At 63.6% G+C, this 21,287-nt stretch overlaps 16 protein-coding genes across 16 annotated transcripts; 10 read left to right on the top strand and 6 right to left on the bottom strand.

Annotated features, from left to right (window-relative positions):
- Nucleotides 1-17: 17 nt before the first annotated feature.
- OSTLU_28010 (predicted protein) lies at nt 18-1,384 on the bottom strand. Its single transcript, XM_001421802.1, has 2 exons — nt 1,304-1,384; nt 18-1,150 (listed from the first exon to the last, which is right to left on the bottom strand). The coding sequence occupies exons 1-2, from the start codon at nt 1,376-1,378 to the stop codon at nt 23-25; spliced, it is 1,203 nt and encodes a 400-aa protein (XP_001421839.1). The 5' UTR covers nt 1,379-1,384; the 3' UTR covers nt 18-22.
- Nucleotides 1,385-1,499: 115 nt separating this feature from the next.
- Nucleotides 1,500-2,588, bottom strand: OSTLU_18471 (predicted protein; the record flags this gene model as incomplete). The annotated part of the gene is made up of 1 exon (XM_001421801.1): nt 1,500-2,588. The coding sequence occupies one exon, from the start codon at nt 2,586-2,588 to the stop codon at nt 1,500-1,502; it is 1,089 nt and encodes a 362-aa protein (XP_001421838.1).
- Nucleotides 2,589-2,628: 40 nt separating this feature from the next.
- On the top strand, nt 2,629-3,648 carry OSTLU_28008 (predicted protein; the record flags this gene model as incomplete). Its single annotated transcript, XM_001421934.1, has 1 exon — nt 2,629-3,648. One exon carries the CDS (start codon nt 2,629-2,631, stop codon nt 3,646-3,648), a length of 1,020 nt encoding a protein of 339 aa, XP_001421971.1.
- Nucleotides 3,649-4,304: 656 nt separating this feature from the next.
- On the top strand, nt 4,305-5,261 carry OSTLU_37760 (predicted protein; the record flags this gene model as incomplete). Its single annotated transcript, XM_001421933.1, has 1 exon — nt 4,305-5,261. One exon carries the CDS (start codon nt 4,305-4,307, stop codon nt 5,259-5,261), a length of 957 nt encoding a protein of 318 aa, XP_001421970.1.
- A 121-nt stretch (nt 5,262-5,382) lies between these two features.
- On the top strand, nt 5,383-6,711 carry OSTLU_28006 (predicted protein). The gene has a single exon (XM_001421932.1). The coding sequence runs from the start codon at nt 5,444-5,446 to the stop codon at nt 6,698-6,700; it is 1,257 nt and encodes a 418-aa protein (XP_001421969.1). The 5' UTR covers nt 5,383-5,443; the 3' UTR covers nt 6,701-6,711.
- An 853-nt stretch (nt 6,712-7,564) lies between these two features.
- On the top strand, nt 7,565-8,695 carry PPR4 (pentatrichopeptide repeat (PPR) protein; the record flags this gene model as incomplete). The annotated part of the gene is made up of 1 exon (XM_001421931.1): nt 7,565-8,695. A coding segment is annotated over one exon (1,131 nt), but the record flags the coding sequence as incomplete, so codon positions are not given.
- A 447-nt stretch (nt 8,696-9,142) lies between these two features.
- OSTLU_28004 (predicted protein) lies at nt 9,143-9,628 on the bottom strand (the record flags this gene model as incomplete). The annotated part of the gene is made up of 1 exon (XM_001421800.1): nt 9,143-9,628. The coding sequence occupies one exon, from the start codon at nt 9,626-9,628 to the stop codon at nt 9,143-9,145; it is 486 nt and encodes a 161-aa protein (XP_001421837.1).
- A 511-nt stretch (nt 9,629-10,139) lies between these two features.
- OSTLU_28003 (predicted protein) lies at nt 10,140-12,068 on the top strand (the record flags this gene model as incomplete). Its single annotated transcript, XM_001421930.1, has 1 exon — nt 10,140-12,068. The coding sequence occupies one exon, from the start codon at nt 10,140-10,142 to the stop codon at nt 12,066-12,068; it is 1,929 nt and encodes a 642-aa protein (XP_001421967.1).
- A 60-nt stretch (nt 12,069-12,128) lies between these two features.
- OSTLU_28002 (predicted protein) lies at nt 12,129-12,797 on the bottom strand (the record flags this gene model as incomplete). The annotated part of the gene is made up of 1 exon (XM_001421799.1): nt 12,129-12,797. One exon carries the CDS (start codon nt 12,795-12,797, stop codon nt 12,129-12,131), a length of 669 nt encoding a protein of 222 aa, XP_001421836.1.
- Nucleotides 12,798-13,087: 290 nt separating this feature from the next.
- On the bottom strand, nt 13,088-13,711 carry OSTLU_4844 (DMT family transporter: UDP-galactose; the record flags this gene model as incomplete). The annotated part of the gene is made up of 1 exon (XM_001421798.1): nt 13,088-13,711. A coding segment is annotated over one exon (624 nt), but the record flags the coding sequence as incomplete, so codon positions are not given.
- A 992-nt stretch (nt 13,712-14,703) lies between these two features.
- Nucleotides 14,704-14,940, top strand: OSTLU_10629 (predicted protein; the record flags this gene model as incomplete). The annotated part of the gene is made up of 1 exon (XM_001421929.1): nt 14,704-14,940. A coding segment is annotated over one exon (237 nt), but the record flags the coding sequence as incomplete, so codon positions are not given.
- Nucleotides 14,941-15,217: 277 nt separating this feature from the next.
- OSTLU_27999 (predicted protein) lies at nt 15,218-16,306 on the bottom strand (the record flags this gene model as incomplete). The annotated part of the gene is made up of 1 exon (XM_001421797.1): nt 15,218-16,306. One exon carries the CDS (start codon nt 16,304-16,306, stop codon nt 15,218-15,220), a length of 1,089 nt encoding a protein of 362 aa, XP_001421834.1.
- A 237-nt stretch (nt 16,307-16,543) lies between these two features.
- Nucleotides 16,544-17,381, top strand: OSTLU_27998 (predicted protein; the record flags this gene model as incomplete). Its single annotated transcript, XM_001421928.1, has 2 exons — nt 16,544-16,801; nt 16,923-17,381. The coding sequence occupies 2 exons, from the start codon at nt 16,544-16,546 to the stop codon at nt 17,379-17,381; spliced, it is 717 nt and encodes a 238-aa protein (XP_001421965.1).
- Nucleotides 17,382-17,790: 409 nt separating this feature from the next.
- On the top strand, nt 17,791-18,930 carry OSTLU_37802 (predicted protein; the record flags this gene model as incomplete). The annotated part of the gene is made up of 1 exon (XM_001421927.1): nt 17,791-18,930. A coding segment is annotated over one exon (1,140 nt), but the record flags the coding sequence as incomplete, so codon positions are not given.
- OSTLU_51659 (predicted protein) lies at nt 18,918-20,134 on the top strand. The gene has a single exon (XM_001421926.1). It carries the CDS (start codon nt 19,096-19,098, stop codon nt 20,110-20,112), a length of 1,017 nt encoding a protein of 338 aa, XP_001421963.1. The 5' UTR covers nt 18,918-19,095; the 3' UTR covers nt 20,113-20,134.
- A 704-nt stretch (nt 20,135-20,838) lies between these two features.
- Nucleotides 20,839-21,138, top strand: OSTLU_27996 (predicted protein; the record flags this gene model as incomplete). The annotated part of the gene is made up of 1 exon (XM_001421925.1): nt 20,839-21,138. The coding sequence occupies one exon, from the start codon at nt 20,839-20,841 to the stop codon at nt 21,136-21,138; it is 300 nt and encodes a 99-aa protein (XP_001421962.1).
- Between the last annotated feature and the right edge of the window lie 149 nt (nt 21,139-21,287).

The following is a 21,287-nucleotide window of genomic DNA, read 5'->3' as shown; positions in this document are numbered from 1 at the left end:
ATTTCAAGTACGTATAGATCGATTATTTCTTTTTCGCCGCACCGCTGACGTTGAACTTGAAGAAGATGACGTCGGCGTCCTGCACCGTATACGTTTTCCCTTCCTGTCGATACTTGCCCGCAGTTTTCACCGCTTGCTCGGAACCGAGCTCTTTCAAATCGTCAAACGCCATGACTTCGGCACAGATGAAACCGCGCTCAAAATCGGTGTGAATCGCGCCCGCGGCTTGCGGCGCTTTGTATCCTTTACGAATGCACCAAGCCTTGACCTCGTCTGGTCCCGCGGTGAAGAAGTAAATCAAGTGCACGGTGGAGAAAGCCGTCGTGATAATCTTCGGCAGCATCGTTTGCACGCCTCGGTCCTTGCACCACTGCGCCTTGTCCTCTTCCGCGACGTGTTGAAGCTCGCTCTCGACTTCGGCGGAAAACGGAATTATGGTGCCGCCACCGTGCGCCTGCACCCACTCGTGAATCTTGACCAAGAATTTATTCTTTTTGCGTTCGAAATCTTTACGGCTCAGGTTGACCAAGTAAATCACCGGTTTGGCCGTCAACAACTGATACTTGTTCAAGTACATCACATCATTCGACGTCCACTGCTCCATGCCGTGACGAACCTCCTTCCCGCTCTCGAGCCAATCGACGACCTTACAAATCGTCTCCAACTCTTGCTTTTGCTCCTTGGCCGCCATCGCGTTCGCCGCGCGCGTGACCTCCTTCTCCGTTTTTTCCTTCAGCGCGCTCATGAATTCCAAATCCTTCGCCCGCAACTCAGATGTGATGATTTCGATATCATCCACCGGATCGACGCGATCCTCGACGTGTATGACATCCGCGTCCTCGAAGCATCGCATCACGTGCGCGATGCCGTCGACGGCTTTAATGTGCGACAAAAACGAGTTTCCGAGTCCAGCGCCCGTGGACGCCCCTTTCACCAACCCCGCGATATCGACAATCTCTAAATACGGCGCCACCACGCTCTTGGGTTTGTTTTGCTCGACGAGCCAATCGAATCTCGCGTCCGGCACGTTGACGCGCGTGCTGTTCGGCTCGATCGTGCAAAATGGAAAGTTCTCCGCCGGGATCGCGCAGTTCGTCAGCGCGTTATACAGCGTGGACTTCCCCACGTTGGGCATACCGACGATGCCGACCTACGCCGGGCGTCAGAGCGCGAAACGCGCGGCGCGTCAGTCGTCGAGCGTCGTTCGCGCGCGCGAAAAGCGCATCGTCATCGGGACGCGCATCCACCCTCGGGACGCGATTTTCGACGACGACGACGCGCGATCGAGCGCGTCGAAGCGCACCTTGAGGTTGCTCGAGAATCGACCGAGCGACCACGGGCCGAGGACTTCCTCTTGGACGACTTTTTTCGGGGGCATGGCGGGCGGCGCTTCGAGGTTTGGGGACGGCGGCGAGGCGCCGGCGGCGAGACGAAGAAACGAACGAATCACCGATCGCGGACGACGGCGGAGGCCGTCGATGACTATCGCAAAACGCTAACTAGGAGAGATCGGGTTCTAAATGCGCCATGAACGTCGAGGCGACGCGCGCGAGGACGTCTTGCGCGTGCGCGCCGCGACCGTACTCGCGATACGCCGCGCTCGAGGCGGCTTTCACGAGGAAACACGCCGCGCCGACGGCGGCGACGTAATCGTCTAAACGATTGCTCGCGGTCGTGGCGTCCGTGCGCTGGGACCAGAGGAGAAAAACCGCGAGGACGCCGGCGAGAATGTCGCCCTGACCGCCGGAACGTTTCGGCGAGCCGACGCCGTCGAAACGGAGCCGAACGATCGACGCGTCGCCGCTCGCCGCGCGCTCGCTGTCGCACACCGACGGCGCGACGTCCCAGTGTTGAATGAATAAGTAATCGTCTTCGCCCTTGACGAGGAAATTATAGCCGGCGTACCGTCGCAGAGCGCTCGCTATTTTCTCCCTGTCCTCGCGCGCGCTCAAATCCATCGTCGTCACCCCCCCCTCGAACGCCCCCGACGCCTTTCGCACCAATCGCCACAGTTCCATCTTATTTGGCGTCGCCAGCGCCGTCGGATTTCTCCCTCGCGCCGCCTCCGCGCCGTCCTCGTCCGCGCTCGTCGGTTCCAGCGCCTTCAACCCGTCGGCGTCCACGACGCACGCCGCCGCGACCTCTCTCAGCGCCTCCACCGCCTCCAGCGCCGCCCCGCGCCCCAATCCCGGTCCGATCACCGCGTTATCGATCCTAAACCTCCCGAACGCCTCGACGAGATCGATCGATCGTTCGTTCTCCGTCTCTGTCTCCGTCTTCGCTCCGCGCGTCGCCTCGCGCGCGTCCCGCGACCACGCCTCGTGCACGATCAGGTCCGGCCCGTACCCCTTCATCACCGGCGCGCATTTCGCGTGCGTGAACACGTGACACAGATCGCACCCCGCGCGCATCGCCGCCGCGCTCGCGAAGTACGGCGCGCCCGCGTACAGTTCGCTCCCACCGACGACGGCGATCTTCCCGCCGTGCGACCCCTTGTGCGCGCGCGCGCGCGCCAATCGCGGGACGACGCGCGTCGCGAACGCCGCCAACAGTCTCGCGCCTTCGCCCGCGCGCGCGTCGGCGCGCATCGCGCGTCGCGCCGTGCCGCCACAGCGCGACGCGCGAACGATGTCCCGGTCGCCGGATTCCGAAATCGCCGCGCCGTCGCCTCGCGTGCACGAGCGCTGGCCCGGAAACGAGACGTTCGCGTGCGATGGACGATGCGTCGCCGGTCCGCGGCCGCGCGCGGCGCTGTGCACCGCGGCGCTGATCGCGGCGCCGTCGCTCGTGAATCTTCTGGTCGTCATCGAACCGCTGTTGCGACGGAAACTCGGCGCGTGGACGCTCGCGTGCGGCGTGGCGCTGCCGGCGTGGTGCCTGGGATGGTTGGCGAAGACGGCGCTGACGGATCCCGGAATTCTGCCGCGATTGGCGCGCGATGGGCGGACGAGCTCGATGCGAGGGAAGACGAGGGAGACGACGGTGGCGACGACGGGACGGACGACGACGACGAGGTGGAACGACACGTGCGGGTACTTCCAACCGCCGCGCGCGCATCACTGCAGCGTGTGCAACGATTGCGTGGAAAAGTTCGATCATCACTGCCCGTGGACGGGGACGACGATCGGGAAGAGAAATTATAGGGCGTTTTTGATGTTTACGTACGGGACGACGGCGCTGTGCGCGTTCACGATGACGACGTGCGGATACAGCGTGAGCTATCGAGGGATGAAGAAATCTGGGGCGGCGATCGCGGTGTTCTTCGTGGCGTTCGTGGCGTTCGTGTTCGTGGGGGCGTTGAGTTGTTTTCACGCGTATTTAGTGTCGACGAATCAGACGACGTACGAGAATTTTAGAGACGCGCACGGTTGGCGAGCGAATCCGTACAACACCGGGAGCGTGTTGAAGAATTGCTACGAGGTGTGGTTCGCGAAAATAGGGCCTCCGCGCGTGCGCTTCGACGCGCGAGTGAGCGAGGACGAGAGCGCGAAGACGTTCGCGAGGGAAATCGCCGAGTCGGACGAAGCCGCCGCGCGCGCCGCCGCCGCCGCGAGAGATTCGGCGGTCGAAGCCGGCGTCGCCGGTCGCGAGTCGGACGTCGAGTTACCAGTCATCGCATCGCCGACGTCGCCGCGATCGTCGTCGTAGATTCGTCGCGCGCGCGTCGCGCGTGTAATCTCCAGTCTTCGCGTCTCGCGCGTCGCGCCGCACAGCGCGCCGCGATGCCGGCGGCGAAACCTCGCCGTCGCGGGCTCGCGCGCGCCGCGTTCGCGCTGTGCTTGGCGTACATCGCGTTCACGGGTTACCCCGCGGTGAAATCACCGCCTCGTCCGCCGTCGCGCGCGCGAACAGCGCGCGAAACTTTGACATCCATCGATGCGCCGCTCGACGCGCGCTCGACGTCGAGCGCGCGCGTCGACGCGCCCGAATCGCCGAGCGAGGCCGAACCGTCGTCGGTGGCGACCGCGCGCGTCGGACCGCGCGCGCGGACGACGCGTCGCGCGCGCGCGGAGACGTTGAAGCTGAGCGGCTTTCAACCGCGCGAAGGCTTCGAAGCCGGCGGCGACGTCGTCAAGTGGGGAGACAAGTTCCTGAAAGACAGCGCCGAGGCGTGTCACGACGCGTGCGTGGAGATGCGAGACGAAGGATGCACGGTGTTCGTGTGGTGTGGATTCGAGAGCGGGTGCCTGGGACAACCTCACAAGTCGTGTTGGTTGAAGAAGCAGGCGCGCGCGACGATGACGACGGGGACGGAGGGCGGCGGTAATCCGTGGACGAGCGGATCGATATACGTGCAGGATGACATGCGGGGCGATCCCGATCCGTCGCGAAAGTTTCACGTGGTGATGACGACGAATAATGCGGTGTATCAGGGGTGGCAGGCGCGGGTGATGTATTATCACTTTCAAAAGCAAAAAGCCGCGCAAGGACCGAACGGGCAGATGGGCGGGTTCACGCGCGTGCTTCACGACGTCGCGGATGGGTTAGAGGACGAAATTCCGACGTGCATCGTGGATAGATTAGAGGATGAGTTAGGGTTCGTGGTCTTGAGCCGCCCGTTTGCGTTCGTGCAGTTTTTTGAAAAGTGTCCGCAAATCGAAGAAGACTTCATCTTGATGGCGGAGCCGGACCACTTGTACATTAAACCCGTGCCAAACTTGATGCGCGGCGACACGCCGGCGGCGTTTCCATTCTTTTACATCAATCCCAAAGAGAAACCGGACATCGTCAGGCGGTTTTTGCCGGGAATCACGGATGAAGAGATGAAGGATATCGACGGTATCGGCAGCTCGCCCGTGTTCATTAGAAAAGACGACCTCGAGCGTCTCGCCCCGGCGTGGGCGGAGATGTCGGTGGCGCTACAAAAAGACAAAGACGCCAAAGCGGCGTGGGGATGGGTGATCGAGATGTACGGATACACGTTAGCCGCGTACAAGCTCGGGATCTCGCACGATTTGCGACCGCAAATGGCGGCGCAGCCGCCGTGGGACAAGGCCGTCGGCGACTTCATCTCCATCCACTTCACCTACGGCATGGATTACGACTTAGACGGCGTCTTCACTCCGGGGAAAATCGGCGCCTGGCGTTTCGACAAGCGTTCGTACTCCCACGCGTACCCTCCCAAAAAGATCCCCGACCCGCCGAAGGGCATGAACAACGATTTGGTGCGCGCCCTCGTCGACGCCGTGAACGAGGCGTCGGCCGCGCTCCCGGACTGGGGCAAGTGGGGCACCGAAAACGTCATCGCGGGATTTAATTAGCGTCATCAATGTTCGACGCCGCCGGCCGCGGTCGTCACCATCGCGATGCCTTCGTTCGCGCGCTTCGCCGCCGCTCGCGCGTCCCGACTCGACCCGCGCGCGTCGACGCGCGATCTCCACACCGACGCGCGCGCGATCGACGCGAGCGCGCGCGAGCGCCGAAATCCACGCGCGCGCGAACGATGGCGTCCGCGACCGTCACCGCCGCGCCCGCGCGCGCGACGCGCGCGACGCGCCGTCGCGATTCGTCGCGCTCGAGCGCGACGTCACCGCGCGCGACGTCGGCTCGAACGCGCGCGCGGGCGCGCGCGAGCTCGAGCTCGAGCGGCGCCCTGGACGCGCTGCTCGGCGCCACGATCATCGCACCGGGCGGCGACGCGAGCGTGCGCGCGAGCGTGCAAAAGTACTACGGCGAGACGCTGAGCACGAGCGACGACTTGAAGACGAGCGCGTGCTGCACGCCGAGCGAACAAATCCCGAAAGCCGTGCGCGAGGCGCTGCGAGAGGTGCCGGATGAGGTCAAGGCGAAATACTACGGATGCGGTAGTCCGACGCCGATCGGGATCGATGGACTGCGCGTGCTGGATTTGGGAAGCGGAAGCGGACGAGACTGTTACGTCGCGGCGAAGCTCGTCGGCGAAAACGGAAGCGTGTTGGGAGTGGACATGACGGATGGACAGTTGGAGGTGGCGAGAAAATACGTGGATGAATACTGCACGAAGACGCTCGGGTACGCGAAGGCGAACATGCGATTTGAGAAGGGAACCATTGAGGATTTGAAAGCCGCGGGGGTGCCCGACGCGTCGGTGGACATGATCATCAGCAACTGCGTCATCAATCTGAGCCCCGATAAGCCCGCGGTGTTGAGCGAGGCGTACCGCGTCTTGGCGAACGGCGGCGAGTTTTACTTCAGCGACGTGTACTGCGACCGAAGACTTCAGGAAGATTTGCGCTCGCACGAAATTTTACTCGGCGAGTGCCTCGGCGGCGCCATGTACGTCGAAGACTTCAAGCGTCTTTGCCAAGCCGTCGGCTTTACCGATCCGCGCGTTTTGGCCGGTCACGAGATCGAAGTGCGCGATCCCGCGCTCGCAGAACTTTTGGGCGAGGCCAAGTTCTACTCCATCACCTACCGCCTGTTCAAGCTTCCCCCGGGTTGCTTGGAGACGCTCTGCGAAGACTACGGCCAATACGCCGTGTACAACGGCGGCTTACCGGGCGCGCCGAACGCGTACCAACTCGACGACCATCACCGATTCGAAAAGAACAAACCCATGCTCGTGTGCGGGAACACGGGATCCATGGTCGGCGAGACCTGGCTCGGCAAGTACTTCACCCTCGTCGGCGACCGCTCCACGCACTACGGCTTGTTCGATTGCGGTCCGTCGCCCGTCGCCGCCTCATCCAGCGCCGCCCCCGCCGGCGGCGCGTGCTGTTGACCGCGCCCGACCGCCCTTAGCGTCGTTTCGCTCGCGTTCAATCATCATTCTTTCTCCGTTTCCGTCTCGATCGTTCGCCCTCGTCGACCGCGCTTCGTCGTCGCGTCGCGCGCGCGTCCCGGTCGTCCCGCCTCTATCCAACTCCTCAATCGCCCATTCGCCGTCGTTCGACCGCACTCCGCGGCGATGGCGCTCGCGCTCGCGCTCGGCGCGCGCGCGCCATCGCGGCCGTCGCTCTCGCGAGCGGCGCGGTGCGCGCCGTCGACGAGCGGCCGCGCGGCGCGCTCGGCGCGCGCGAAAACGCGCGACGTCACGCCGCCGCCGGACGACGAAACCACCGCGCGCGCGCTCGCGAGCGCGCTCGCGTCCGTCCAAGCGGTGCGAAACGGCGCGCGCGATGGATTCGACGCGCTCGACGCGCGCGCGATCGAAGGCGCGCTCGAAGCGCTGACGCGGGACGACGGCGCGGGGACGAGCGAGCGGGACGCGGCGCGGCGCGCGAAAAAGGCGTGCGCGCTGATACGCGAAGTCGAGCAGGCGTGCGCGAAGGCGAAGTGTAAAACGTGCGTGAGAGCTAAAACGTTCGAAAGAGTGGCGCGGCTGGGATGCGGGGTGAGGGACGATGCGTCGGTGACGCTGGCGACGACGCGAGCGTTTTACGCGATTGCGAAGAAGGGTCCGGGAGCGACGAGCGATGAACACGCGACGCTGCGAACGTACACGGATGTGATCGCGGCGTTGAGTCGGTGTGCGGCGAATGCGAGAGCGAGTGGGAAGGCGCGAGCGACGCCGAGTCCGGTGGAGGTGTGGTTGATGTTGCGGGCGACGCCGCTGCGGTTGGACGGAGCGGCGTTCGCGGCGGGCGTGGGGGCGTACGTCAGCGAAGGGCGCGTGGAGGAGGCGGAACGCGTGCTGAGGGAGATGACTGCAGAAGGCGTCAGGGCGGGACCGAGATTGTTTAACACGCTGATCACCGGGTACGGGCGAGAGAAGAATTTACGAGGCGTCGAGGCGAGCTCGATGGCGATGCGTACGCTCGGCGTGACGCCGAATCAAGCGACGTGGGGGGCGAAAGTGAACGCCTACGTGAGCTGCGATAGATTAGATTTAGCCATGGATACGCTTGAGCAGGGCGTACGATTCTCTCCGCGCGTCGAACGTCGGCCCGGGGTGCAGGCGTACACGGCGCTCGTGCAAGGATTGGCGCACTCGGGACGAGTGGTCGAGGCGGACGAGCTCCTTCGTCGGATGGCTCGAGACGGCGTCAAGCCGAACGTGTACACATATTCCACACTCATCGACGGCTTGGCGAAAAGCGCGCAAATTGGGCTCGCCGAGACGGCGCTGGCGGAGATGCGCCGCGCAAAAATCAAGCCGAGCGTCGTGACGTACAATTCCTTGCTCAAGGGCGTCGTGCGCGGCATCGGCAAGGCGGATCGCACGGATGAAGTTCTCCGACGTGCGCGTGAGATGTTTGATAGGATGCGAGACGACGGCGTGCCACCGGATTTGGTGACGTACAACACGTTGATTGACGCGTGCATCAATGCTCGCGCTCCCGCCGAGGCGTGGAACATTTTGCGCGAGATATCAGAATCTGGTTTGAAGCCCGATGTCGTGACGTACACGACGCTGCTGAAGTATTTCGTGCAAGTCGGGGACGACTCGGCGACGCAATGGGTGATCGCCGAATTGGAAACCGATCCACAAGTCGTCGAGGACGTCGGCGTGTACAATTGCTTAATCAACGCCTACGCGCGTCAAGGCGACATGTGCCGCGCCGTCGAGACGCTCGAAGGCATGAAGGCGAAGAACATCACGCCCAACGTATCCACGTACGGCTCGATATTAGAAGGGTACATTCGCCTAGGGAACGTGGGCGAGGCTTTTAAGGTGTACAATTTGTGCGTAAAGTCGGCTGGACTGGCGCCGGACGCTCGCATGCGAAAGTCGCTCATCTACGGTTGCGGTTTGCACGGAATGTCGGACATTGCCGAGTGCGTCATCGCGGATTTACAAGCAGCGGGAGGAGCGTCGGCGAAAGAATCACGAACACTGCGATTTGTTCTCAAGGCTGCCGTCGAGGCGAAATCCGAAGGCGTCGCCGGGCGAGTCAACCCGCGTCGCCGGGCGACGAAAAGTCGCGAGCTGAGGCGTCGCGCCGCCGAGAGCGCCATCACAACCGACGGTGTCCTTTCGACATCGACAGAGTTCGACTTGGCGAGCGATGATGATCCGTGCCCGGTGCAAGAAACTCCCGTGGAGTGGAACCGCGGATTAGAAATGTGGAAGTATTGGCTCGGCTTGCCGAATAGTTACTACGAAGCGGCGGCGAACGACCCCGACGTCGCCTCTGGCGTCGCCAACGAGCCTCGATTCAGCAGCGACAAACCATAGATGTGCTATTTACTATTTAGATGACTTGATGCGCTACGAATAAAACTAACCGCGACTGCCGGCGACGCCCAACGCGAGCCACGTCGCCGCCGTCGAGCTCCCCGCGTGCACGCCGACGAGATGCGTCCACGTCGTCCGACGATAAATAAACCACCGATGCGCCCTCGTCGCCCCCCCACACGTCTTCCACGCGCGCAACTCTCGATGAAACGCCGTCTCGTTCGCCACGAACGCCGCGCCCACCAACGGCATGCCGCACCACCACCCGCGCGCGTACGCCCACTCCATCGTCGTCGCCAACCAGCACCCGTACCCCACCGACGCCCACACGACGAACAGATCGAAGTACCGCCTCGGGCTGTCCCACTTCGGCGCCCGCCAGTGTCCGAAACTGCTCACGATCAGCGCCGCGCTCAGCGCCGCCAGTCCCCGCGCGCGCGCGTCCCGCGGCGCGCGCGCCATCGCCGCGCACGCCGGCGCCAGCGGAAACCAGCTCGTGTACACCAGCGGTCGACAGATCGACGGCGGCATCACGTACGCGTCGCGCGCGTCGTCGTCGTCGTCGCTCGCGTCGTCGCGCGCGTCGTCCCACTCGCGACCTTTCTCGCGCTCGAGCGCGTCGTTCGACGACCGCGCGCCGTCGCCGCCGTCGCTCTTCCGCGCCGTCGCGCGCCGCGCGGGCGACGACGGCGGCGTCGCGCGCGTCGGCGCGCGCTCGACGTCGCGCATCGCCGTCTGCCGTCGCGCGCGCGGCCGCGCGCGAGGGATGTCCCGCTGGTTTTAACGTCCACACTGTTTACCCATACAAAGATTTTTTCTGCGCGCAACGCGCCATCGCGGTCGGTCGCCGCGTCGCCAAAACGACGCGCGACGCGCGCGCGCGCCTCGAACGACGCGCGACGCGCGCGCGCGACGCTTCAAAGCGCTCGACGCGCGTCCGCGACGCGCCAGGGACGCGCATCGCGAGCGAAGCGCGTTTCATTCGCGAGGCGAACTCTTCAATCAAATTAAATTCTGAAACAATCGGCGACGCCGCGCCGCGATGTCGGCGCTGGAGCGCGCGCTCGAGCGCGCGCGCGCGCTGAACGTCGATCTGGTGGAACTGGCGGCCAGGATCGAGCGCGACGGGAGCGGGGCGACGGCGAGCGCGAGCGCGCGGGAGGGGACGCTGCTGGACGCGCTGGACGCGCTGGCGAGGGGCGAGCGCGCGCTGGGCGAGGGGGACCACGATCGCGCGGTGACGGCGTACGACGAGTGCCTGAAGAAATGCGTGAAAGCGTGGATGAACGGGCGCGCGGAGGTGTCGGCGCTGGTGGCGAACGCGTGCGGGATGCTGGAGGGAGGGACGACGGCGAAGCGAGGGGAGTGCGCGGTGGTGGCGTATCGAGCGTGCGCGGGGACGGCGCTGAGTGGACGGGCGGTGGCGCGGCTTCGATCGGGACGGTGGTGCGAGGCGTTGAGAGATGCGGAAGCGGCGTTGGATTGCGCGCCGGATGGGGCGAAGATGCACGAACGCATGGGAATCGTCTTGAAGGAGACGGAAGCGGCGGGCGATTTGGCGGAGGAGTACGCGAAGACGGCGGAGACGCTCAAGGGGAAGCAAATGAACGGTTCGATTCGAAGCGAAGATTTCGAAGGGGACTCGGCGGATGAGTTGACCGCGGTCACCGCTCGACCGAGCGCGTCGAAGTGCATAGAAGAGGAGGATTGGGTGCGAGCGCGTCAGTCGATGCTGTACGGCTCGGGCGTGCTTTTCGCCGGGCGCGACGACGAGCGCATGTACCGCGATCGCATATTATTCCTCGAGCGCGCGAAGACCATTTTCGTGATGAAAAACATGGAATCACAAAAAGCCAGCACCTCGCCCGAGGCTGATGCGGGCGCTGATGAGAAGCAGGTCGACCAGTCCAAGGTTACTTGGCTCGACAACGCCTTTCTCCTCGCCGGATTTGACAATTTGAGCGCGTACGATCGATCGTGCGTGTGCTTGACCATCGGGAACGTGTTCTCTTGGGTCGGTCATTTCGGCGGTGCATCGGAGCTGTATTCGTGCGGCCTGAACGTCATCGCGAACTCGGCCGAAGACGAAGTCTCGGACGCGCTCGACGCGCTCGAGCCCATCCTCGCGACGAACCGAGTGCTTTGTCAACTTCGTAACGATCAGAGCACTAAGGCTTGGAAGAACGTTCGCAAGCTCATGCGAGATTCGAAACTTCGAGAATTTGCCGCGGGATTTCTGCGCATCGCCGAAGTCGCGTGCTCGCGCCAAGAGTGGGACACCGCCGAGCAAAGTTTCCGCATCGCCGGACGCCTCGGCGCCGAGTTCCAGGTTCGTCACAAAGTCGTCATGTCGCGGCGCACGGCTTTAGACGCTAAACCGGCGATGGTGGACGTCGAACAGCTCGAAGAGTTGGACAAAGTTCAAGAAGGGACGGCGATGGAGTTCGAGGAGACCCCGCGGTTCGCAACGACGCCGAAACAAAATTCTCTGAATGACAAATCCATGCCCGAGGATTTTCATGAAGCGGCGAAAGAAATCGTTCACGACCTTCAAGAGGCGCATTCGCCCGCGACGAGTCAAGATTCTCACAGCTCACAAAGCAAAATTTTCACCAGTCAAGGTGGTGCGCGATCGTTCCGTTTGAATGAAGTCTTACAGGATTTAGACGGTGCGATGTCGCCCACGCGGAAGAAACGCAAGACTCGCGCCGACGCGTGCTCGTGCACCGAAGTCTTCTCGTTCCTCGGCTGGGGTTCGTTAGACATTAAGAAGTCGAGCGCGGACGAGGATATATTTTTGGCAGCTTTGCTCGAAGCGCCGCCGTCGGATGCCGCCAACGCGCAAGAAGCCGTCGACAAGATGGATATCGACGACGTGGACCTCGACGCGCTCGTGGAAGCGACGACGCCTGCGCCCGTCGAAGTCGAGGGCACACACAAAGCACCGACGACGCGACGAAGCCGTCGATAGATTGTACATAACACTCCTCAAACTTAATTTACATTGATATACAGCGCAGTTCACACGCCCTCACGGCTGCGGCGTCTCGTTCGTCAGCAGCCCTCGCAGCGCCTCCTTGACGCGCGACGCCCCGCGCTCTGGAACCTCACTATCTACGACGTTTCGCCTCAACACTAACTCAAACTCCCTCCTCAGCTCATGAAGCACAGGTAGCGTCGATGCATACCGCTCCCGCCGCTCGATTTCCGTCGTTTCGTTCGACTCTCGATCGCTCGTCGCCGACCACGGTATATTCGCCGGCGTCGGCGCCGCGTCCTCGGGTATGTCCCTCCCACTCGCCCTCGCCTCACCGCGCGCGCTCTCCGCGTCCGCCAACGACCGTCGACACTGCGGGCAGCACTTCGACCGCGCGAGCCATTTCTCGACGCACCGCGGATGAAATCCGTGTCCGCAAGGCATGCGCGACTCCTCGTCGCCGTCCCGCATCGCCGTCAAGCATATCGCGCACGCGTCCGCGCTCTCCCCGCCCTCGCGCGCGCGCACCACGACGCGCGCGAGCTCTTCCGCCGTCGCCGCCGTCGCGGCACCGCTCGAAAACGGATCCTCGCCCTCGTTTCCGCTCCACGCGGCGAGCCACTGCTCGTAGTCGAGCGGTTGAATCGAAATCAACTCCGCCGCGTCGCGCTGATTCGTCTGCCGCGCGTCGCGGAACACGCGGTGCACGCGCGCGGGACCCATGGCGCGCGGCGCGCGGCGGTGCGCGCGCGGCGACGCCGCGACGACGAGTGAGGTCGGGGACGCGGGACGCGGCGAGACGGTTGGTCCGGGACGCGAAGGACGTCGCTCGGTCGATCGATGACGCGCGCCGTCGGGACGAACGAGGTCGAAAAGAATAGAACTACAGAGAAATGGAACTATTTGGCGGCCTCCATGGAGCCGCCGGCGAGACGAAGGCGTCGCATTTTGATTTTGTACAGGCCGAACAGAGCCGTCGCGGTGGCGCCGGTGCCGACGACGTACTTCCACCCCATCGGTTTCGGGTACACCACGAGTGATAACGCCAAAGATAGCATCTTACGCACGGCTTTGATCACCTCGGTGTTCGTGGCGCCGTAGTGACGGAGACAGAGCAAGATGCACGTGACGGAGATGTATCCGAAGGCGGCGGCGACGCAAATCGCCGCGAGCACGTCGGGTTCGCCGAGCAAGTGCGCGACGGCGGTGAAGAGCTCGCCCGAGGCGAACAAACCGAGCGCGATCCACGCGCTTCCGATAGCGTTGACGTAAAACACCACCTCGCAGTGCGAGATTGGTTGAGGAATGTTGAAGAAGCGTCGTTCCTCAAAATTCCCCGCCGTGCTCTCCGTGAACAGCGCGATGGTGATGTACGTCACCCCGCGATAATTAAAATTCGGAAACGAATCCACATCACCCATGGTGAACATCGTGATCCCAATCACGAGTAACACGCACATGGCGTAATCCTCCGATCCATACCGTCTACCGTGCATAAACGTCCCCACGATCATCACCGGTATCACCTTTGAACACTTGGCGACTATTCTCGTCGTGTAGTTGATGTAACTCAACGCCGCGTTCGTGAGATACATCGATCCGCTCGTCATCACGCTCAACATCGCGTAATCTTTCAAATTCCCCCTTCGCGCGCCGTGATCGCCGTTACTGACGCGTTCGCACTGCGCCAGCGCGCAGTACACCAGGCACGTGCACAGCGACACCGCGCCGCCGTATTTAAACTCCTTCGTCGCCCTCCTGAACACCCCCTCCTGCGTCATCGTGAACGCGACGTACGCGAACAGCGCCCCCGCGCTCAGCGTCGCCAGCAGCGCGCCCTCGCTCAGGCGCAATTCGCGTCCCCACACCCGCGCCGGCGTCGCCCCGCTCGCGCGCTTCGTCGCGCCGGGCGAGATCGACGCGTCGTCCCGCCCCCAGTCCGCCAGTCCCTGCTCGACGTCACCGCCCTCGTTCGACGGCGACCGTCGCGTGACGCGCGCGCCCTGCCGCTCGTAGTTCATCAATCCGCCGCCGAACGAGCTCACCGATGGGATCGCGCTGAACGACCCCGCGCTCGTCTCGCGGCGCCCTCGTCGCGCGCGCGCGCCCGCGTCGGCGCGACGCCACGCGTCGTCGTCGTCGGCGTCGACGAAGTCGCTCGGACGCGACGCGCGCGCGCTCGCGGCGACGCCCATGGCGCGCGAACGATCGCTGATTCGCAGAGTGTCGGTTCGCGCGCGCGCGGCGCGCGCTCGACGCGCGCTCGCGCGGCGGGACGGCGCGGACGACGCGCGCGAGGCGTCGCGCGACGCGCGCGCGCGAACGCGCGATCGCGCGCGGCGACCGCGGCGCCGGCGGACGCCGAGGCGTTTTCGAGGCGTTTTCGAGCGTAACGCTCGAGCGGTGCGCGCGCGCGTCGGCACACGACGACGCGCGACGACGCGGGACGCGACGCGGGATGAGCGGGAACGAGACGGAGATCGACCCGTGGTACAAGCGGGTCAAGGGACCGTTTCCGGAGCGGTACGGGTGCGTGGGCGTGAAGGCGGACGGCGGTGGGTCGATGCGAGGGCGAGGCACGGTGGGAGAGATGAAGATTCATCGAGCGGTGTTCAATCGCGATGAGACGCTGGTGAGACGATTGATCGCGGAAGGGGTCGACGTGAATGAGGTGGACGGCGCGGGATCGACGCCGATCATGTGCGCGGCGTACGAGGGGTGGTGCGAGGGCGTGGACGCGTTGGTCGAGCTCGGCGCCAAGGTGAACGCGAGCAATAACGCCGGGGATACCGCGTATCAGTGGGCGGAGAACATTCAAGACGAAGAGATGATGGAAAAGTTGAAGCAGCACGGCGCGGATCCGAATTACGTCGGGCAGGTGATCGTTCCCGAACACATTCCCAAGGTGAAGGACTTTTACGACAGCGAGGAGGGACAAAAGCACCCAAAGCCGAGCGAAGAGTTCTTGGAGTATCAAGCCGAACGGGACGCGCAGATGCAAGACGCCACGGACGAAGCGCTCGTCATTTAAATACGACGGCCCGCATGACTCGATGCGCGCCGACTAGAGGAACCGCGCGCGCGGTGCGGTTGATTATTTTGTGATTATATTTGAGCGACTCTTCGCCGTCGACGCGAACGCTTTACGCCGCCGCCTCGGCTTGCAAGTCGAGCGCTTTCTTCACCGTGGCGTCGTTATACACGCCGCGAATTAAGCCTTCGATGTAAGGTTTCCATAAACGTGCGCGAGCGTTGACGAACCAGTCGCCCACTTGCGTCGTCGTCAATCCCGTCTGGCGCGCGAGATCTTCTTTTTCCGCGCGCGTCGGAATCGGTTTCAAGCGCTCGTCCGTCGGGTAGAAATGATCCCAGAGCCACGCGGACAAGATCTTCTTCGCGTGCGTCTCGTGTCTTCCCTGTGCGGTTTGCTGCTCCACGGCGTTTGAGTTACCCGAATTTTGTTCAGATTGTCGAGATGCGGCGGCGCGCGCCTTGGTCGAGGGCGTCTTGGCCTTGGCCACGACGTGTTCGAAGGCCGCGTCGAACGAATCAAGCACACTCGTGAGTGTGGTATTGAACTTCTTCTTCAACATCAACTTCGGATCGGGCAGATTCAAGCATAAGTTCTTCGAGACGAGCGTCTCCGCCGCGCGGCGCTCGAGCGCGTCGGCGCGCGCGGCGAACGTTCGAAGCTCTGCGACGAACATGTCGCGCAACATCTTCAAACGATTCGTCGTCGCGGTGTCGGTCGACGCTCCCAGCGCACGCAATCGCGCGTACACGCGCGATCGCACGTACTTGATCGCCTTTGCCGCATCCTCCGCTTCGCGTCTCTTCGTCTCCCATTCGCCCTCGTCGCTCGCCCAGCTCAATTCGCTCTCGCAGGCGCTCAGCGCGTCTCTCAGCGCGCTCGCGACGTGTTCGCGCACCGCCTTGGCCGCGTTTCGCCGCGACGCATCGTAACCATCGAAATCATCGTCGTCCTTCGCTTCACCGTCCAAGTCCGGCCAAGCCGCGCATCCGAACGCGTCGACGTCGAACGCGCTCGCGTCTTCGCGATACGCGTCGAACGCATTCAGCACGTCGTCCCACGCGTCGGCGTCGAACGGCACGTCGTCCGTCCCCGTCTCGCCGTGGTCGCTAAAATCAAACCCACCGTCGTCGTCGTCGACGTCGAACAGCACCAGGTCCAACCCATCCGGCGTCGCGCGCGCCGTCGGCGAAAACGCCATTGTGTCCGCTCGTCTTCCCGAGCGCCTCGTCGCCCGCGTCCGTCGCGTCGCGCGCGCCGAGCGCGTCGTCCCGTCCGAGTCGAGTCGCTAAAATATTCTCACCGCGCGTTCGCGCGTCGCGCGCCTCCGTCGGACGTCCCGTCCGCGGCCGCGTCGCGCTGTCCCGTCGCCGCGCGTCGGCTCGACTCGAGCGTCCGTCCGCACTCTCGCGCGCGCGACGGTTCGCGTCCGCGCGCGATGCTCGCCGCGGTCTACGTCTGCGGCTTCGTCGCGACGCTCTGGCTCCCGTTCGTGTGCGCCGACGCGCGATCGCGCGCGCCGCCGAGCGCGAGCGTCGTCGAGGCGCTCGCGCGCGAGGCGAACCCGAAGCTGGCGCTGTTGTTACTGTTCAACGCCGTGAACGCGCTGATATGCGTGTGGGAGATCGCGCTCTGGACGCACCGCGCGAACGTGCAAAAGCTACACCGCGGGTACCTGAAAAAGTTCGGGAACAGGGTGCGCGATGGCGAGGCGAACGGACGCGCAGACGCGGAGGACGCGCGCGGGACGGCGACGTTTGAACGGGACGAATGACGACGAACGGACTGACGACGCGCGATGACGAACGCGCGCGCAGGTGCTCCCGAGACCGTTATGTTTATTTGAAGATATTACGCTCGCGCAAGCGCTGTCGCTGAAGCACTGGTCGATCGTGTTCGCGCAGTACGCCAGTCTCGATCCGTCGTACGTCCAGCACACGTCGTGGAGCTTTTGGATAGACGTCGGCAACGGCTTCACCATGCTCGTCCCCACCGTCGCGCTCTCCATCGCCGTCACGTCCTGGCCCGAGGTCCCCATGATCGCGTCTTTCACCCCGCGCTCGGTCGGCATCGTCGCCATCGTGATGAATTATCAAATGTTTTACGGCACCGTGATGTACTATTGCAACTATTGCTACAATCGCTACGACGTCGGCGCGTCCGCGACGAGCAAAGTCGTCGTCTTCGCCGCCAACCTCGTGTGGATCGTCGGTCCGTTGGCGTGGATCTTTTACGCCGTGCGTTTCGTGCACTCTAATTCATTAGCCATCGTGTAGAAATCGTGTTGTCCGTCGCGCGGGCGTCGTCGCGCGTCCCGCGAGCGCTTTTCGAGCCGCTTTTTATCCCGTCCGTCCAATCGACGAGTCAGGACTCAGCGACGGGGACTTTGACTCGCGGAAACCTCGCATTCCGCGGCGCGCGCGGCACTTCTCGTCGTCTCGGTGCGCGCGACGCGCGACTCTCGACGCGAACGGTCGACGCGAACGCGCGCGAATCGAGCGCTCGCGCCGACGCCGCGGTCGGCGCGGCGCCGCGACGCGCGCGGCGCGCGCGCGCGACGCGAATCTCGATCGCGGCGGGGACAATCTTGCGCGCGTTATCCGTCGACTGACGAGCGATCGACGCGCGAACGCAGGAAACGAGCGCGCGAGAACTCGAAGGAAACCTCAAACGATGCAAGGAGTGATGCGGGCGACCGCGACGAGCGCGCACGTCGCGCGAGGCGCGAAGACGGCGAGACGAGGGACGGCGGCGCGCGCGGGAGCGACGAAGACGAAGGGACCGCCGGCGAATTTGGAGCGGTTTCGCATCGAGACGCCGTGGGATAAGGCGAAGCAAGTGTTGAAGGAAGAGTTTGGGGCGACGGACGAGGAGTTGAAGCGATGCGAGGACTTGAGTGATGAGGATTTGAATAAGGCGTATTACACGATGCAGTTGTGCCGGGACTTTGAAAACGAGTGCAACCAAGCGTACATGGCGGGTAAGATTCGCGGTTTCATGCACCTTGACAACGGTCAAGAGTCGATTCCGGCGCTCCTGGCAGACGCGATCCGTAAGGATGATTTGAAGCACTCCTACTACCGCGACCATTGCCACGCCTTGGCGTGCGGCGTGGATAGCGGCGCCGTCATGGCGGAGTTGTTCGGTAAGGACGGTGGCACGTGCCGAGGTACCGGGGGGTCGATGCACGTGTACGACATGGATACGAACTTTCAAGGTGGATGGGCGCTCGTCGCGGAGCAATTGCCGTACGCGGTCGGTGCGGCGCGATCCATCGTTCTCGACAAGATGCTCGGGCGCGATGACGCGCACGACCGCGTCACCGTCGTCTTCGTCGGCGAAGGTGGCGCCCAAAACGGGCGCATGGCGGAGTGCTTGAACGCGGCGGCGAAGGAGAACTTGCCGATTCTTTTCTTGGTGATCGATAACGGTCGCGCGATCAACACCTTCACCAAGGATGTCGCGACGAACCAAGAGGTTTTCAACCAAGGCAAGCACTACGGCGTTCCGGGCGTGCTCGTCGATGGTCAAAACGTGCAAGATGTCTTGCGCGTCGGTCGCGCAGCGATCAAGCACGTGCGCACGAAAGGTCCGGCGATCTTGCAAGTGCACACTTTCCGATTCAACGGGCACTCTCCGGCTGATCCGGAGCACGAGCGCAACCGCAAGGATGAAAAGCGTTGGGCGCGCGCCGAGTGCGACCCGATTAAGATTTTCGAAGAGTCTGCCGACGCCAAGCGCATCGACCTCGGGGCACAGACTGCCAAGGCTAAGGAAGAAGTTCAGCGCGCTTTGGCGTTCGCCGATGCTTCTCCGCCGCCGCCCGCCAACTTGGCTGCCGAGCTCGAGTACCCCGATCCGAGCGGCAAAGTCGACTACGCCGCGCGCGAACCCGTCGAAGGTCTCGCCTCGGCGGAGGCTGTGACGGAGAAAATCGTGCCTGCGGAGACGCTCGCCGCGCTCAAGGCACGCATCGAAGCTCTTCGCGCGATGTGCTTGGATCCGCGCGGGATCTCCATCGGTGACGCCGTCAACCTCGCCATTCTTGAAGAAATGTTGCGCGACCCGACGTGCGTGGCGCACGCTGAAGATCTCCAAGCGGGTTCTTCTTACAACATTCCAGCCAACACGCAGCAAGCCTTCGGCACGCTTCGCGCGGCGGATGAAATCATTGACGAAGGTCACTTCATGGGCAAGGCTTTGGGCGAGGCCATGAACGGCTACCGCCCCATCGTCGAGCTCATGAATGCCAACTTTGGTATTTACGGCATGGCTGAGCTCTCGTCCGCCGGGAACACGTACGCGACGACTGGAGGGCAATTTCAAATGCCCATGACCGTCATCGGTGCCGGTGGTACCGCCCCGAACCAATCTCTCGGCGCCGAACACTCGCAACCGTTCCACGCGTACATCATGGGCATTCCCGGCTTGAAGATTTGCTCGGCGTCCAAGCCTCAAGAGGCGTACGGCTTGGCCAAGTCTATGATTCGCGACAACGGCCCGGGCGTGCTGTTGCTTCCGGTGAAGATGATGAAATCTCGCGGACCGGTGACGCCAGATTCTTTCCTCCCGCTCCACAAGTCCACCGTTCACCACTTGGCGAGCGACGAATCCGTCAAGAACGACAAAGCCGTCACCATCGTCACCTACCTCCACGGCGTCAAGGAAACCGAGGAAGCCATCGCGGAGCTCAACACCAAGGGCATCGACGCCGACTTCATCGAGCTCACGTGCATGAAGCCCGTGGATTGGAAAACCATCCAAACCAGTCTTCAGCGCACGCACAAGCTCGTCATCCTCGACGAATCCACGCGCACCGGCGGCGTCGGCGCCACCGTGAGCGCCTTCGTCGGCGAAAACCTCTTCGACGAGCTCGACGCCCCCGTGATGCGTCTGTGCATGGAGGACGCCCCCGTGCCGTACGCCAGCGAGATGGAGAAGACCGTCGTCAAGCGCGCCGCCGACGTCGTCACCGCCGTGACGTACATGATCGACCGCCAGGCGTAGACGCGACCAGTAGACACCCACTTCACGAATCGTAGACGACCGACCGACCGACCGATCGACCGCGCGCCACTCAAAACCCTAACCCCACGCGCCCATATTCGAACACTCGAAACCACCATCAACACACCCCCCACGTCGCCGTAAACGCGCCGCGCCGCGCCCGCCCCCGCACACCGCGCCCGCCATGCTCGCGACGCCGACGACGACGACCGCCGCGATCGCGCGCCCCGCGTCGACGCGATTCTCGCGCAAGGTGCGACGACGACGACCGCGACGCGACCGCGCGAACCGCTCGAACCGCGACGCGACGCGCGCGAGACGCGGCGCATTCGCGCGCGCGAACGCGATCTAGGATAAGCTCGATCGATCGAGCGATCGATCGATCGATCGATCGATCGCGCGCGCGGACGACGACGGCGATGGACGCGACGCGCCGGAAGACGCGACGGAGGCACCGAGCGACGCAGGCGAGGGGTCGTCGGCGATCGACGCGACGACGAGGGACGGGACGGGACGGGACGGGACGACTGACGAGGCGAGCGACGCGGACGACAGACGACGACGAGACGCGCGGGAAGAGCCGGCGTCGTCGCGAGAGCGACGGACGCGAGCGAACGATTGGAAGCGGCGCTGAAGGCGGCGGAGGAGTGCGTCGATGATTGCGCGGTCGCTTGGGACGACGTCGAGGAATTGAGCGCGGCGTCCAAGGACAAGGGACAAGACTCCATGAAGGAGGTCGAAATCTCGGCGGCGGACAAGGCGTTCATCGAATCGACGAAGAAGACGATCTCCGCGGCGCGCGCGGCGGGTCAAGTCGATGCGAAGACGTTGAAGGAAATCGAAGCCGCGGCCGCGGGCATGAAGGAAGTCACGAAGAAGGTGAACACGGCGCGCATGCAAAAGATGGAGGCGGCGTTGGAAGCCGCCATCGCGGCGGCGAAGCAGTGCACCGACGACTGCCCGGCTGCCTGGGAAGAAGTCGAAGAAATCTCCGCCGCGAAGAGCCGCGAGGAGGGTAGAGATTAAGTCGTCGTCGTCGTTTGATTCGTACTATGCGCGACTCATCGAATTTCACGTTGACACCATCGCGGCGTTTCTTTCAATATAAATCGCCACAGCTATACAATTACAACCCACCTCTCGCCTATTCGTCACGCCGACGCGTCCGCGGATTG

Source organism: Ostreococcus lucimarinus, chromosome 16, assembly GCF_000092065.1.
Source record: "Ostreococcus lucimarinus CCE9901 chromosome 16, complete sequence".
In the NCBI taxonomy this organism is placed as follows: Eukaryota; Viridiplantae; Chlorophyta; class Mamiellophyceae; order Mamiellales; family Bathycoccaceae; genus Ostreococcus; species Ostreococcus sp. 'lucimarinus'.
The sequence above is the reverse complement of the archived record's forward strand: the minus strand, read 5'-3'. Positions and strand labels throughout refer to the sequence as shown.